We start from the raw sequence: 15,612 nt of genomic DNA on the forward strand, positions 1-15,612 counted from the left end.
CTTCCCACGTTTAGCCCTGGTCATATTAAAATATTTCCACATGCAGAAATCCTGGACAATTGGCTTTGACTTCTCATTTGAACCTGAATATATTTGGTGGGGCTACAAGATGGTCTGTAAATCTGTAGCATCTCAAAGCTAGCACAGCATTAAGCCTCCTAAGAATTTTAACTTCCTTTTTTGTTACTCTGAAAAAAAAACCCAGCTTGAAAACAAATTTTTGATTCTTGGTTATGAGGACAGTCAATAGTTTACAGGCAAAAAGAAGTGTATGTCTTTATTTCCTGACTTTCTTCTAAAGAGATCAAATCAAGCCATCATGCATAGAGGTCATCTCATGTGTAGTTTGTTAAAAGACCTTCATAATCCTGTGAGGTAGGATGGGCAGAGAGCAAATGATTCAAAGAAATCCAATGAGCTACATGTCAGATACAGCTATAGTAGTGTGGTAAGCATGCTCTTCCTGAGGGTATCTCACTGAGAGAAAGAATCTGAAAGTTTTGTAGTCACCTTCCAGCAGTATGGAAGCCCAATACATCTGGCTGAGTATGGAGGTTTCTTTGCTTTCCCAAGAAGCTTCCAATCATGTCCTTCCCTCCTTCTCTAGATATACAGGGGCCATTTCCTTTCTTCTTCAGGATCAGTGGAGAGCTGGCAACACAATCCATTAAGAAGGAAGGAGATACCTCTGAAGAGCTCATTTAACCATACTTAGGATATGGTATTCTCGTTTCCATCCTTTCCAAAGGGTCCTTTTGAGATCTTAGTTTATTTGAAGTGTGAGGCAGATATTAATGAGAAACCAAAATAAATATAAATACTGATAAGTATTTGAGTTATACCTAGCCCTTGGTGACTTTATGCATGCTCTTGCATTATTTTCTTGGCAATAATATAGAAGCAATTTATTGCGATGCTTTTTTTTTTTTACTTCATAGCCAGCTTGAACCCTGGGATTTCATGATGTTTTCCACTGAAACATAGATCTGGTTTTGTTTAGCCTTTTGAGCAGAGTGGGTGGATTCTGTCCCTTTCCTGGTCTAAGCACAGATAACTGATGAGATACACAGGAACAAAGAATCACATTTGTTGCAAGAGCAATTTCTCGCACTCTTTCTCAGGCTGTCAAGAGGCTTTCTGTTGATTGCTATCTTGTAAAGGACTTTGTCTTTTGGTACTGAGGATGAATGGGTGCATGTTGAATATTCTCTCCAAGGATCAGCTCCATTTATTTCTTATCACACACAATCTGCACCCCCATATCTTTTCAGCTTTTATGGTGTGCATTCATTATCTTGCTTTTCCTCCCCCTTCTGTTCAATGACATTGATTCTCAGAGACTGCCCAAAGAAGTCTGCTGTTTTCTTGGTGAGGTTTTTCAGAAGTGGTTGGCTAAAGAGTGAAATTGGCTGGCCCAAGGTCACCCAACTTGCTTTGTGCTTAAGGCAAGATTAGAACTCACACTCACCCAGTTTCTAACCTAGTGTCTTAATCATTATAACCAGCTGGCTCTCAGTCTTGCTTTAACTGATTTTTTTACGTCCTCTAATCTCTTAAATAAGGCCCATGTATGTGAATGAAGTCTTCTTTACATGTAGCTGATAAAATAAAATTTAAAAAATGAGCTTGCTTTTTCACTCACACTCGCACATTAGCTGATGGCCAGTGTATATCCATTTACAACAGCCCACAAGATTTCTATTCATTCAGAAACACAAGGGACTAGAAGCACCAGATTGACAATTCTCTTCTTTTCTTGGCAGAGGGACAATGATGTCCTTTCATCAAGAGCTGTGAATTCTATTAACAGATGGCTCATACATCATGTCTTCCTTCGCTTAACCATCGGGCCCGATAGGTTGTCCACCCACTTGGATTCTTATTTGTTTGGGTATCAGTAAATATTTGAGCCAACCTGGCTTGGATCTTGCCTTGCCAACCACAGTCATCAAACTCAGTGGCAGCAGCCAAGGCCAAGAAGAAGTAACTGGCTGCATCTTGCTCATCCTGAGAATAAAAGGAAAGAGGTAAAAAGTAAAGCACTGGAAGGTTCTTTCAGTCAAGGCTGAAAACATGGTAGGGATCAAAAGAAAAATAGGTTAAGAAAGAAAAAAAAATGTATCAACACTTGGAACCTTAAATGGCTTTTACTAGCATGACCCTGTCCTTCAAGCAATTTTCCCCTCAGTTTGGATTATAATGAGGCAAAATGTGCAGCCATCCCAGTTCACCACTTATGCAGAGCAAATGAATGCAGATTTGATTGCCTGAAATAGCAATTAATTAATTTCATACAGACTAAGAACAATTAATATGTATGAAATAATACAATATGTATGAAGGGACATGTGAGGAGCTACTGAAGGGACATGGTGGGGCTACTGAAAATCATATCCAAAGCAAGGATATTTAGAAAAGGGAGTGGCAACTGCAGAACAAAATAAGGAGAGCATCAAAGGTAGAGGACATCAGGATGGCATATCATAAATCACAGCTGACAGCCTGCAACCCAAGCCACATGTAGTCCTTCCAAGCAGTGTGTGAAGCTTCCAGAGCCCTTCCAAATTAGAGCATGTCAGATCTGGACTGAAAAACCTTAGGTAACTAAACATGGCAGAAAAAAGATTCAGAGAGTTCTAGGCTTTTATTGGCATTTAGTAATTCCTTGGAGATATTTACATTCTGGCTCTGGTTGCTGTACTCTAAAGTGCAACGAAATGGCTATTTTAATTTGAAAGAAGATGAGGAATTATTGAATGTATGAGAAAGGATCACAGTAGTTCAACTTAACTGAAATGGAATAAAGTAAAATTTAGCTTTTATCCTCGCTTTGAAGTATATTCCTTTGATTGATTTGTCAAAGTCTGGACATTATCCTGAAACAAATAGTACCTTATATTCCGGCGTATAAGACGACTTTTGAGAGCGATGAAACAGCCTCCGAACTCTGGGGTCGTCTTATACGCCGAGTCATAACGTTTATTTATTTATTTATTATTTCCGGCGTATAAGATGACGTTCTAGGCATGCGACTCGGTGTCGATCATCTTATACGCCGGAAATGACGTTATTTCCGGCGTATAAGATGATCGACGCCGAGTCGCATGCCTAGAAAGTCGTCTTATACGCCGGAAATAACGTAGTTTCCGGCGTATAAGACAATCGATGCCAAGTCGCATGCCTAGAAAGTCGTCTTATATGCGACTCGGCATCGATCATCTTGCGACTTGGCGTGATCGTCTTGCGACCCGGCGTCGAACTCGGGGGTCGTCTTATACGCCGGGTCGCCCTATACGCCGGAATATACGGTATATCCCTTTTGTAAACTGAAAAAGTATTAACTGAACAAAGTGAATTGAAGGTCCAGAAAATGGAATAGTTGCTGACACTGAAGCAAAAAAATAAAAAATAAAAATACACTCATTCAATATTTTCACAAGATTCTAAATATTTTCATTGTTAAGTGCAAAGTAAATCAAACCAGAGCATCTTTACTAAAATGCAACAGGTCAGACATCACAGATGTTATATTTCACCTTTAATTTGTGGAGAGTGAGATCTCCCAGTCGGTAGTAAACCTTAGAGTAATATATGGCTTCTTGAGCCCCTTGCAGTTCTGGTGAATGCAAAGAGAGCGTCCTCAAGTAGCAGTCTTCAGCCATCTCATACATTTGCAGAAGGTAATATACAGTTGCCAGCCGATGAAAGGCAACCAATTCTTGCAAATGATCTCCTGGAATGAGAACAGTGTCAAAATGGCATAAATGACTATTTGGCAATTGTAAAGGCTGCAGCATTTGCAACTCTCCCCTTCCTCCTAGACCCCCAAAAGACCATGTACTTCAATCCCCGAGCAGCACCATTTGAACTGCTTGCTGCCCAGTTCCTAGGATTTGGGAAGACTGCACCGTGTTCCCTAGCCACCACCTTTTTGTTCCCCCAGAAGTTAATGTGCAGTGCCAATCCCACAGTAGCAACCATAATAATAAATGCAAACAATTGTTTTATTTATGCATGTTCCTAATGTCATAAAATCAATGGCAATTCAATATGATAGGGAAGACATGCCAATTTCATGTGGTAGGCATTAAACACTCCATTACTGCAATCTTGAAAAATATGTATACAATGTTTCCATAGACACAATCATTCTCAGCGGAAATGAAAAAAAATTGAAGGGCAGATTCCTTGCTTGAAACACGATAATGTAGACTATTAAATTTCACTGCGATGAAATTAGACATGCTGTCTTCAAAAGCTCGTGCCTTGTTGTTCCAAGGTGAGCAATTACACAACAAAATGAATACTGTGGAAATGATAAGGATACGTGAAATAATCCATTTGATAGAAACACATTCCATTTGCTTTCAGTTAAGAATTTCTAGGCTATTGGTTGCAATCATTGTCAACAAAATATTGTGTCCAAAAATCAAGCAATGTTTGTACAACACCGACTGAGGCATCTCTGACTGGGACATCATCAGCCTTTATCTGAGGAAGGATAAATTTATCTGGCAATTCTTTCCCAGTGGTTGTGAATTCATAAAATCTGCGAAGAACTACTTCTTTGATTTTGAATGAAGTATAATAAATGCCCACTTACCTTTGTACTTTTTAAAACATTTACTGAGGCCAACTTGAATATTTTAAATTGACTTGGGTGACATCACCTTCTAAGAGATGTATGGTGGTTATTTTCTGTACTCACAAATTATTGACAATTTTCAGAATATGACTTAGGTATTCTTGTGTTATAAACCTTGATTCCTTCCTACCTACATCCACGCTGAGTCTGACTGCCAAGGTAGCAAATTCCAAAGCGTTTTCATAATTGTGGAGCCCAATTTGGAGTTCAGCTAGCTTGTTGAACACTCTCAACTCCGTTATTGTGTCTCTCAGTTTCCTGGCCAAAGGTATAGCTCCTCCCTGGCAAAAACACCAAACAATTTGTCATGGTGGTTTCATAACTTTCTACTCTCCATCCTCCCCCTGCAGCCCAACCAAGAGTCCCAAGAGAGCTCACACAAAGCAAAGAAGACCTGACCATGCATATAGTCTCTTTGATAATCATTTTTTTGCCAAAGCATCATTTTCTGATAACTGAAAGGAACGTTATCTCACAGTTTTCAGATTTATAGGTAACCTGAAACACAACATAACTTTTGTTTGGCTCTCACTTAACCTTCTCTTGAACTTTAGATGAACCTGAGATCATTTTGCTTTTTGTTTCCTTGTTTTGTGCAACTGGATGGCTGCCCATTTGGCTTTTGCCTAGAAACAGGTTTAAGTCTATTAATTCAGCAAAACTAAAGCCGTCTGTCACTATAAATTTAACACAGTTTGCACACATTGTTTAATATGAAAGAAAAGGCTACCTGTTGGATCAATCAGATCATTATAGACTTTTAGAAAGTAGACAATTTTTTTTTTCTAAAAAAAAAAGTTCATTTCTTATTTTTAAAGATGAAAGGGCTATACATTTTCTCTGTTTCTTTTTTCTTTTTTTAAAGCACCACTTCATTAACACTTTGAACACTTAAAAAGAGATGGTAGGGCTTTGTTACTAAAAAGAGGGAAAGAGCACACAAGAAAAAGAAAGAGAACTCCTGCTTACTTTGTACTCAAAGATATTTAAGTAAAGTTCTTAGAGTGCATCCTTCAGTACAGATGGAAGGGATCTTGTAAAGATCACCATCAAGCTGTCAAATGCCACAGTTGCACTGGACTGCATTTTTACCCTAGCAATCAGCAGCAGCAGCAGCAATCCAGATTTCTAAAACAATGCTTTCCCATTATTATATACTCTGAAGGTATCAGGGATTGAACTAATGACCTTTTGCAGTCAAATCATATGTTGTATCAGGAGGGCATGAATTAAATAAAAGGATAATATGCAAAGAGCAACAACAAGAAAATTCCTCACCATGATCTTACTTTAACAATTAACAGCCACAACACAGTCAATGGTCCTCTGACCTTCATTGCCATGCCTAAGTATACCCCCAGATTCCAGTATGCTTATTTTCAGCCAGCAATGTTAGCATGTAGAGGCACAGAAGGAATCACTGGAGTAGGTTGGTGGTTCCCCCCTTCCCCCAATGATTTCTGTCTGATGTTCATCTCATTTTCCACTTTCTACTTCTGCACAGTTTCTTTCCATCAATGTTGGAACCACCCAGTACTGGCAACCTTTCGAGATGTTGATACAAATATATCTTGTAGTTAGTACCCTGTAATATTCCACTGCCTTGTGCCTGTTCTTGATTCCATTGAAGAAGACATCTCCTGCCTCTTCGTATAATTCCATGGCCAGGTGCAGCTCTTTGGGTTTCAGTGCTGTCTCTATGGATGCCTGGAAAGGGGATCCAGTGAGGTTAACAGCTAAGGCAATAGGATCATGGAAAAAGGCTGAATGTTTGCTCAAAACAACTCAGGACACTACAACTTAGCTGCATCCATTTTAAGACTCTTATACATAACAAAATACAGAACCCTTCATGACATTTTCTTTTTTATTTCCATTGCAGAGATTTTATAATTCTGAAGGAAAAAGTGGAAAGTAGGTACAAAAAATTTAAACATCTCTCCATGCAGAGAGATTTCCATTGCTTGGTGATATGTACCCTCTTATTTTACTTCATAGCATTCAGTTCTCCTTTTTTGTAATTTGATGTTCATCACTCTAATGCTTTTCTACTCACCCCCCCCCTTACGTTTCAGTACCAAATCTCTGAAATCACACTACAAATCCAAATGTTGCTTATGAATCTAAATTCTGCACCCACAAATGAAAGTCATAGGTTTTCAGTGTGAAATATTATATAACCCAATATTAAATATTAATATTTAATATGACCTAATATTAAGATAAGTGTGCAATATGTAACTGCAATCTTTCGTTTAAAGCTTAGAGCACAAAACATGCATATGGGCAATGCAGAAGATCTATGATTCAGCCAAGATCCAGTCTATATGTAATAGCTAGAGGGATATTTACTGCCATGGTTGGTGATGCCTTATATTGTTAGACACTGACTCAGCATCCTCATGTGCCAGACACAGATGAAAACTCGCATTTTATAAAGAATGATCTAGGTTATCCAATGATTGAAATCACACTTTTGCAATAATCTTTTACAAAGTAGTTGGGTAAAAAGTTACAACTAGTAAAAAAAGAACAGAAAAATACCAACTTAGAAAACAACTTTTTTATGTACCTGTAAATACATTTCCACAAGTTCATTCTCTTGCATTTGATAATAGAGCTTACCAGCCTGTAACCAGGCCTGGGCTGTTTTAATAATTTCCTCCAGATCAATAAATATTCTTAGGCTCTGCTTGGTAGAATCCAATGCCTGTTTCAAAGATCTGTTGGATTTACATGTATTTCATTATTAGTGAAACTCATGAATAGTTAAAAGAAACCACCTCATTTTGAGCCACTCTAGAAAACATCGCTTACAAGAAACTGCATTCTGACCTTCACACAGGCTGAATTCTTTCCTTTGGTCTTAAATCCAATGGAGAAATTATTTTAAGCAGATGAACCTTTACATTCGTCCTTAAATAAGTTCATGTTCTAAAGATATCACTCTTAATGGAAGACACATTCAAGAGATTTAAAAAAAACAATAGGGAAGAAGGTTACTTCCTTTTATTTTAATTATACAGCTTAAAAATCATGTTACAAAGAGATAGTTTCCAAGATTTTGGATAGCATGAGAAACCCTAGCAGATATAACAAGGCAAACAGCTTCCTTCAGGCATAACATCTTGAAAGAAGGTAAGAAGCAAGCAGAAAACAATCCACACTCTTTATTTCAGGGGTCTTCAAACTTGGCCCTTTTATGATTTGTGGTCTTCAACTCCCAGAATTCCTCAGCTAGGCACACCTAGCTGAGGAATTCTGGGAGTTGAAGTCCAGTCATAAAAGGGCCAAGTTTGAAGACCCCTGCTTTAGTTTGTTTGCCATATTCATTTCCCTCTTCCTCAAAAAAATTCAAGCACCATCATTTTTATTATCTTCCATTCATACCAACTCTTGTGTGGCATGTATTCAGAACAGTGCATGCATTCATTCAAGGGGCATGGTCATATGCCACTGACCTCCTTGTGCTTCTTTATGTGACCCATGAGTCTTTAAAGCTAGAGAATTCTCGCTGTTGCCTTGGCTGAAGGATATAGGCAGTGCTACTCCTTCTGCTAACCTTTCCTCAAAGGTTAAGCTTTAGATTACAGAGCAAATGCCAGGCAGCCTTTCAAGTGAACCAGTGACAATCTTCAGAGATCAAGAGGGTAGGCCAGCATTTCTCAGCCTTGGCAACTTTACCATATGTGGACTTCAACTCTTTTAGAATTCCTCAGCCAGCTGGAGAATTCTGGGAGTTGAATTACACACATCTTAAAGGTACAAGATTAAGAAACACTAGGGTAGGCATATCTTTAGATCCATGGGGTACCTCCATCTCTGAAACCAATGTGCTGTTTGCATCCAAAGTCAACAATGGCTACGCTAGCAATGTGTAATCTTTTATTCTAGTGAATTCATTAAAATTACTCACCTTCTTTTCTCTCTCCAAGCCATCCAGAATAGCATATGCTTAAAACCTTGCCTCTGACTTCCTGCAAAAGTAAGATTTCTAACGTCCCTCTCCCCTTTTGTAGTTATGTCAACATTGCCTAGTTGGGAAGAAGACTACTGCTTTGGGGAAAATGGGGAAATATGCCTTTGAAACAGGTAATTAGAAACAACTTTGATATTTATAAGTAGGTAATTTGGAAAAGGCATAACCTTGAGAAAGAGAAGGAAGAACTGCTATGAAGACAGTGGTCAGATAAAAGAGATCTGGGTCTGGACAGATCTGTAATCTGAGTAAGCATTTCAGATAAAACTCTCCCTAGTTCTCAGGAACAGAGGTCCCCAACATTTTGAGCACCAGGGACCGGTTCTGTGGAGAGAGGTTTTTCTGAAGACCGGAGGGGGTGTGGTTTCATGTACTGCCTGCATCCCACAGATGGGGCTTTGCTTGTTTGCATGGACCGGTTTCTGGCATGCTGCAGCCCGGTGCCGGTCCATGGAGCGGGGGTTGGGGACCCCTGCTCAGGAAGATAACTAAAAGAGGGGGGAAGTACATTCAGACTTGCAATATTCTGTTACTGTAAATTTGTAATAAAAGCAGTATTAGTATATATAAGGTTTCCAAGACTGGTCTGCCTTGGAGGGCTGATAAAGTACATTGATTGCCAGTAAGAAACAATGGGAGGAGATTAGAACTTAATATTGTTTTTATTGAATTCTTTTCCTTTTTGTATTTTTTATTCTTTTCTCTTTTTCCCTTTGCTCTTTTCTTTCTTTTATATAATTATGTGCATTTATTTTTAGAACAATGACAAATAGCAAAGTTATCAATATTAATCTTTAGAATGTTATACAGATTTTAACTTTTTTCTTAAGATAATATATGGAAGTTAGGTCTATAGATTTAATTAACAAATTAATGAAATATTGAGTTAATGAATCTTAAATTTTATAATTATCAATCTTTCTTTGCTGATATTTATTCCCCCTATTTTTTTCTTATGTAGCTACTTATTCTATTTTCTAAATGTTTCAAACAAATTCTTTATTAAAAGAAAAAACAAAGGAAAAGGTGGCAACTTGAAGCAAGTGAACCACTATGGAAAACCTAGCTTGAAATATCTGGTGACATATACATTTCTCTCCTGTGCATCCACACACTCTTCTTTGTATCCTGGTTATTGTATGTAGGTCCAGTGCTTTTCGTTCAGCCATTTGCAACATGGCATATTAATATGATTACACTTGTTAACAAATGAGCTCTGAGCTGAATTCACAGTAAATACATTGATATTCTGCATCTGGGTGCAGAATTGTTTCTAAACCCCCCCCCCCTTTTTTTTTTTTAAAGCAAGGAAGTCTGTGTACTTATTTTCTTTTTGCCTCTTTCCTTATATTCCAGATATCATTCTCATCTGTATTTATCTGACAGGTGAACATATTATATGACTGATGAAGTGACTTCTGGCTTACCAAGAGAAAACATGCTTTGCTTTAAAGTGTCACAGATATTAATCCATGCTGATTTTCCCACAAACCAAGACAACTGAACACAAGAGAATGTTTCATTATTCCTACATAATACATATACAATAAACTAATAATATCAAATGAGTATGATTTTTTCCCCTTCTTTCCAAAATGTTCAAAGCATCTGACATTAAAATCAATGGCAGGGAATACATTAAAAACTAATGAACCTTTTTGAAAAGACTGAATTTGTTGCTTTATGATCTAGTGTTCAATGGATTATGAACAGTAGAACTCATGCCATTTGGGCTTAAAGACAACAATATTCTAGATTAGAATTTCATGCTTTAAATGTTATTGTTTTTCACTTGAGAATGATAAAAGGAAGGAGAATATTTGTAGCTCAGGGGTTGAAATGAGGGGTCCTTGGTGCTCTCTGAGCTTGCTTGTTTTCTTGCAGACCTTTCATTACCCTAACTAGGTAACATCATCATAACATAACATCAGGTAACATGATGTTACCTAGTTAGGGTAATGAAAGGTCTGCAAGAAAACAAGCAAGCTCAGAGAGCACCAATGATAAAAGGAAATTGCTTTAATAACAAAATCCAATAAAACCAAAATACTGTTCAAAATATTGTAACACTTTTAGTCCCAGTCATTATTTCAACATTTAACAAGGAACATGAATGCTGACTCACCTGGGTGTTTGTAAACTTTGGTAGAGCTGGCTGAGGACCTGTAGAAGGTGACCTTCTTTTTCTCTGTCCTGGAGATGCCGAGCTAGGAGAACGTGGTGCTCGTGGTATAGAATGGAGGCTCTGATATCAGGATGCACTTTACTATAGAAATGGCAGAGGGACTCAGTGACATGAAGTTGACCTACACGGCATCAGGTAGGATAGAGATTTTTTTTTAAAAAAAAAATGCCGAATAAATAACACACTTGACTTGACAATTTCCCCTAAGAATAAGTACTCACTTATCACATTTTGAGTCTTCAAGGCAATGGCCAAGGCCAGCTCATAAAAGACAATGCCTTCTTCTGCCTTATACCTCACTAGCTTGGACTGAGCCACCCATAACAAAATGTGCACCAGTTCCATCTGTGTATCATCACCATCCTGGAGTTCAAAATACAGCTGAATGGCCTGGAGAAAATAGTATTCGCCTAAATAGTAAGCCCCCAAAGATGTGACCAGGCAACCAAAGTTGGCTAAGGCAATGGCTTGGTTACGCTGATTTCCATTTTCCTGGGCTTTCTTCAAGGCCCATAAGTAGTTCTCTGCTGCCTTTTGCACCTGCCCTTCTCTTGTAAGGGCAATGGCTAAAAGATTGTGAACGACCCCATCTTGTGTGACACTGTCTGTCTGCCGCAGAGAACACAGGAGGTATTGCATGATCTCTGAGGTCTTTTCTGGTAGGCTGTTCAAAATAAACAACCACCCCAAAGAAAGGGATGCTTCAAATGCTTCTTCTTCACCCATCACTTTACCAAGGGCAACGGCTTGGTTGGAGTAATGCACAGCCTTTTCTAGCATGCCATATTTGAGGTACAGTTTGGATAAAAGTGCACACAAGGCTTTTTCAGTAGATACAGTCCCAGCTTCGTGGGAGAAGGACAACCCACAATGCAGATAGAAGCAAGCCAATGCTGAGATGCTGTTGTTGCTTTTCTCTTGGACTTTCAAGAGTTTAGAAGTGTTTGCAAGGATGAATCCAGCTCTCCAAATGGGTGTGAAGCCACCTTTTATATTGCTGGGGGAGACCATCCTGGCAGCTGCTAAAGCTACATGGGGCACATACTTTTTTCCATACAGATAGGCAAGAAAAGGCATTGTATCTAAAGGAAATGCATTGGTAGCCTGGCTGGTAAGCTGTGCATTCAGAAACTGCAAACGTTCTGCAAAAGGAAGGACCTCATCATATTTGCCCAGGTGCAAGAAGAGTCTGACAATGAGGAAGCAGGACCGAATCTCCATTGTTGTGTTGCCTACAGCAATGGCTTCTCTCAGGATATACATCATAACTTCTAGTTCAGTCTCAGAACTGAAGCAGTGTCCAGACATGCAGGCCAGGAGTGTCATCCCTTTCCCAATCATGGATAAGAACTTTTGCTTCATCTTTTGTTTTAGATAAATGGCAGCAAGATTTGCATGTAATGAGGTAAGTAGAGGTAGATCTTCAAACCCCTTGTCCATAATATTCATGGCTTCCTCAAAGTAGACTCGTGCTTGGGAGAACTTGGCCTTCCTGACACAGAGGCGGCCCAAAAGATAACATATCCGAATATGAGCCCAAGCAAGGTGGCCCCTCTTAGCCCAGTTCCTGGATGTCTCCAGATATATGACTAACTCCTCTTCAGTGGTGAAACCATATAAGGTAGAACTGAGGAAGGAAAAGGAGAGGTCATAGAGACTTTGGAAATGAGGCACATAGCTATCTTGATTGAGGAAAGTCAGTATAGGATCAAACACATCACAGTCTTCCATATGCCCAGCATTTAGATCAATAAAGAACTTGGGGTCATCAAGGTCATCTGGCTCTGGCAGAAGTAAATGTTCAAGGGTGAAAGGTGAAGATTCAACCACTGGAGTTGACTTCTCAGAATCAGTATGAGTAAATAAACTGTTATAAGATTGCTTCCCCCAATTTTCAAATATCCAACCATTCTTATGTCCATGTACAGCAGCATCTGAAAATGATTAAGGAAGCATAACAATATGATTCCTTTTATGGTAATACATTTCAGGGGGAAAAAACATTCCATTTTCCCTTTCAACCATACTCACCTGATGGTCTTTGTGGGTACATTGCAATAGGTTCAAAGCCATCTGTGTAATCAAGAAAAAGGAAAGAAATATGCAAGATCAAAAGTCAAACTTCAAACTTGGCATTATAACAAAAAACTTAAGTTGCTTCATTCAAAGCATACACAAGAAAAAATGAAGTCCAATCTTAGCTTGGGAAGGAAGAAACAAGGAAAGAATAAGATGAGTGTAGGGGATATAAAGCTACAGTAGATGACTGTACTACAATGAAGAAAGAGAATACTGTAAATTCTGAATTAGGTCAACTTATTCATTTTCTACATTGAAAATGTCATTAGAAATAATAGAAAAATTTTGTTCATTCCTATTGTTCAATTGCCTTTTGATGTGGCAGAGTACAGGCACACTTTGGAGATATTGCAAATTCAGTTCCAGACTATCACAGTAAAACACATATTGCAATAAAACGAATCACACAATTGTTTTGCTTTCCCATTGCATATAAAAGTTATGTTTTACACTCTATATAGTCTATTTAGTGTGCAATAGCATTAGGTCTAAAAATAGTACATGCCTTAATTAAAATCTTTTTTATGGCCAAAATGATTAATAATGTTGAAAAAGTTTGAAATATTATGACAATTACTAAAATAGGACACAAAGACATGAAGTGAGCAAACGTTGGAAAAATGGTGCCAGTAGATTTGTTCACTGCAAAGTTGCTGCAAACTTTCTATTTGAATGTTTAAAAAGGCAGTATCTGGAAAGCATAATAAAGTGAAGTGGAAAAAAAATATACTATTCCTATGTAACTGTTAATACAAATTAACAGGTGATAAATAAACATGAATTGGGTAAGGCTGGCTGAGGAATTCTGGGAGTTGAAGTCCACAAGTCTTAAAGTTGCCAAATTTGAAGACCCCTGATTTAGTGTCTTGGTTATATTACATCTCATCCTCCTGTTATTATGTCTACTAAGAACTAAAGCTTATAGAGATCAACATGACATCAAACTATTTCTTGAGTATTTTTCAAAGAAAATATTCTATCAGAAGATGAATAGTATAAAGATAGGAAGCAGCAGAAAATCTGGGAACAAGAAATAAGACATTAGAAAGAGACAATATCCAGAGATATGGAAACATACCAAGTCTATATACAGAGGTGATGTCTGTCTGTGCCCATTCATTAAGAAGATTACTGTAATATACCTCATTGTCATTACATGGAGCCTGGAGGAAGGCAGAAATTTCTTCTTCACTGAAGAATACAGGGTTCTTTCTCCTGTGTTGGGGAAGAAAAGGCAGAGAATGACCAGCCAGTCCTGAATATTGTTTATGTTCCCAGAACCCACTTATCTTTAGGATGATGTTGAATATCTGTAGCTCGGGTGTAGGATGGTGGAGGTTCGTTCTCCGAGCTTGTGGGTTGGTTTCTGAATGTTTCAATACTGACATCCCCTAAACCAGAGGTCTCCAACCTTTTGGGCACCATGGATCGGTGCCATGGAGAAAGGTTTTGAAGGTGAGGTTTTGAATACTGCCTGCATCCTGAGGATGGAGCTTTGCTTGTTTTTGCGGTCCGCTTGCTGGCATTCTGTGGACCGATACTGGTCCACGGACCGGGGATTGGGGACCCCTGCCCTAAACTCCCCTGAAGATATTACCTAGCCTAGTAATGAAACATTCAGAAATCAACCCACAAACTTGGGGCCCTAACCTCCATCCTCACCACTTACCTTTTTCCTGCTGTAAAATGCAAAAAGAAAAATCCAGATCCTGCAATCTAATATTAGATTAGAAGAATTCAAGCACAAACCCCCACTCATTCCCAAAACTAAGCAATGATTTTGCAGTAAGCATTTAATGATGCTTAATAAAACCAACCCCAGAGGGTCATTGCTGAAAAAATATAATGGAAGGATAAATGGGTACACTGAATGTAGAAAATGTATAGAAAGCAAGCTATTTGATTGACATCCCGAGTTATGTTTTTAAAAAGGCCCTTGAAAACATCTCAGCTATGTCTTGTTCTGCAGTTCAAGGTCCATTTTTTTTTCTTCCTAGGGCAAGGAGGCATCACTTAACAGTAAACACACACACACACCTACACTAAAGTCATTCAAAACCTTCTCTTATCGTGATGCTTGCTATGAAGTTTTAACAAATGCAACCAAAGGAAAAATATATTAGAAGTATACACGGTTGCGCGGCGATGGCGGCTACTTTGTAGCCGTCCTCCTGGGTAAGTGTAATGAATCGCTATGAACAGCGTACATCATCTGTTCTGCGGTTCAAAATCCCCCTCCCGGGCAAAGGGGGGGGGGAAAGAGGGTTGTCTGAATAGTGGTAGAGCCTCTTATGTACCCCCAATTTCTTTTTTTGGGGGGTGACAGAGTGCTCCCACAGAGTTCAGACTGTCTCCGCTTCCCAGCTGCTTTTGTCCCTAGGGACAAAACAAGCCGTTGCAACCACCTCCGCGCTTAAAGGGACCTGGTGAGTTTTTTTTAGAAGCGGACAGAGTTGATTAGAGGATTTACTTTTTGCTTTCTTTGATTTTATATGTATTTTAAGCTTAAAGGTTTATTTTCATGTTTATATTCTCTCCTTTTACTTTTTACTTTGTGCTGAAAGGGAAAGTAAAATGGCGATTGGCAGACTTTCTAGCGTTTTTTTTTTTGGGAAGTTAGAATGGCGATCGGCTTCTCTTACTTTCTCTTTTTTTTCTTTTTAATGATTGGATGGATTTTAGAAGCATTATTATTTTTGTTGTTTAATTTTTTAAACATTATTG

At 38.5% G+C, this 15,612-nt stretch overlaps 1 protein-coding gene across 15 annotated transcripts in view; it reads right to left on the reverse strand.

Moving 5' to 3' along the window:
* Window positions 1-250: 250 nt before the first annotated feature.
* The window catches only part of SH3TC2 (SH3 domain and tetratricopeptide repeats 2), a 63,666-nt gene continuing 48,304 nt past the window's right edge, over window positions 251-15,612 (reverse strand). For 12 of the 15 annotated variants that reach the window (XM_039352340.1, XM_039352354.1, XM_039352369.1 and 9 more), the window contains 9 exons: window positions 13,967-14,103; window positions 12,841-12,882; window positions 11,031-12,743; window positions 10,750-10,930; window positions 7,218-7,368; window positions 6,230-6,352; window positions 4,776-4,926; window positions 3,537-3,733; window positions 251-2,007 (listed from right to left, as the gene is read on the reverse strand). In XM_039352340.1, coding sequence (XP_039208274.1) covers window positions 1,816-2,007; window positions 3,537-3,733; window positions 4,776-4,926; window positions 6,230-6,352; window positions 7,218-7,368; window positions 10,750-10,930; window positions 11,031-12,743; window positions 12,841-12,882; window positions 13,967-14,103 — 2,887 coding nt within the window. In that variant the 3' untranslated portion in view covers window positions 251-1,815. Of the gene's footprint in view, window positions 2,008-3,536; window positions 3,734-4,775; window positions 4,927-6,229; window positions 6,353-7,217; window positions 8,623-10,749; window positions 10,931-11,030; window positions 12,744-12,840; window positions 12,883-13,966; window positions 14,104-15,612 lie in introns of those variants that run through there. The other 3 variants (XR_005557792.1, XM_039352438.1, XM_039352430.1) reach the window with 3 other exon arrangements.

This window comes from Crotalus tigris, unplaced genomic scaffold, assembly GCF_016545835.1.
Source record: "Crotalus tigris isolate CLP2741 ecotype Arizona unplaced genomic scaffold, ASM1654583v1 scf7180000017568.12009008, whole genome shotgun sequence".
Classification (NCBI taxonomy): domain Eukaryota; kingdom Metazoa; phylum Chordata; class Lepidosauria; order Squamata; family Viperidae; genus Crotalus; species Crotalus tigris.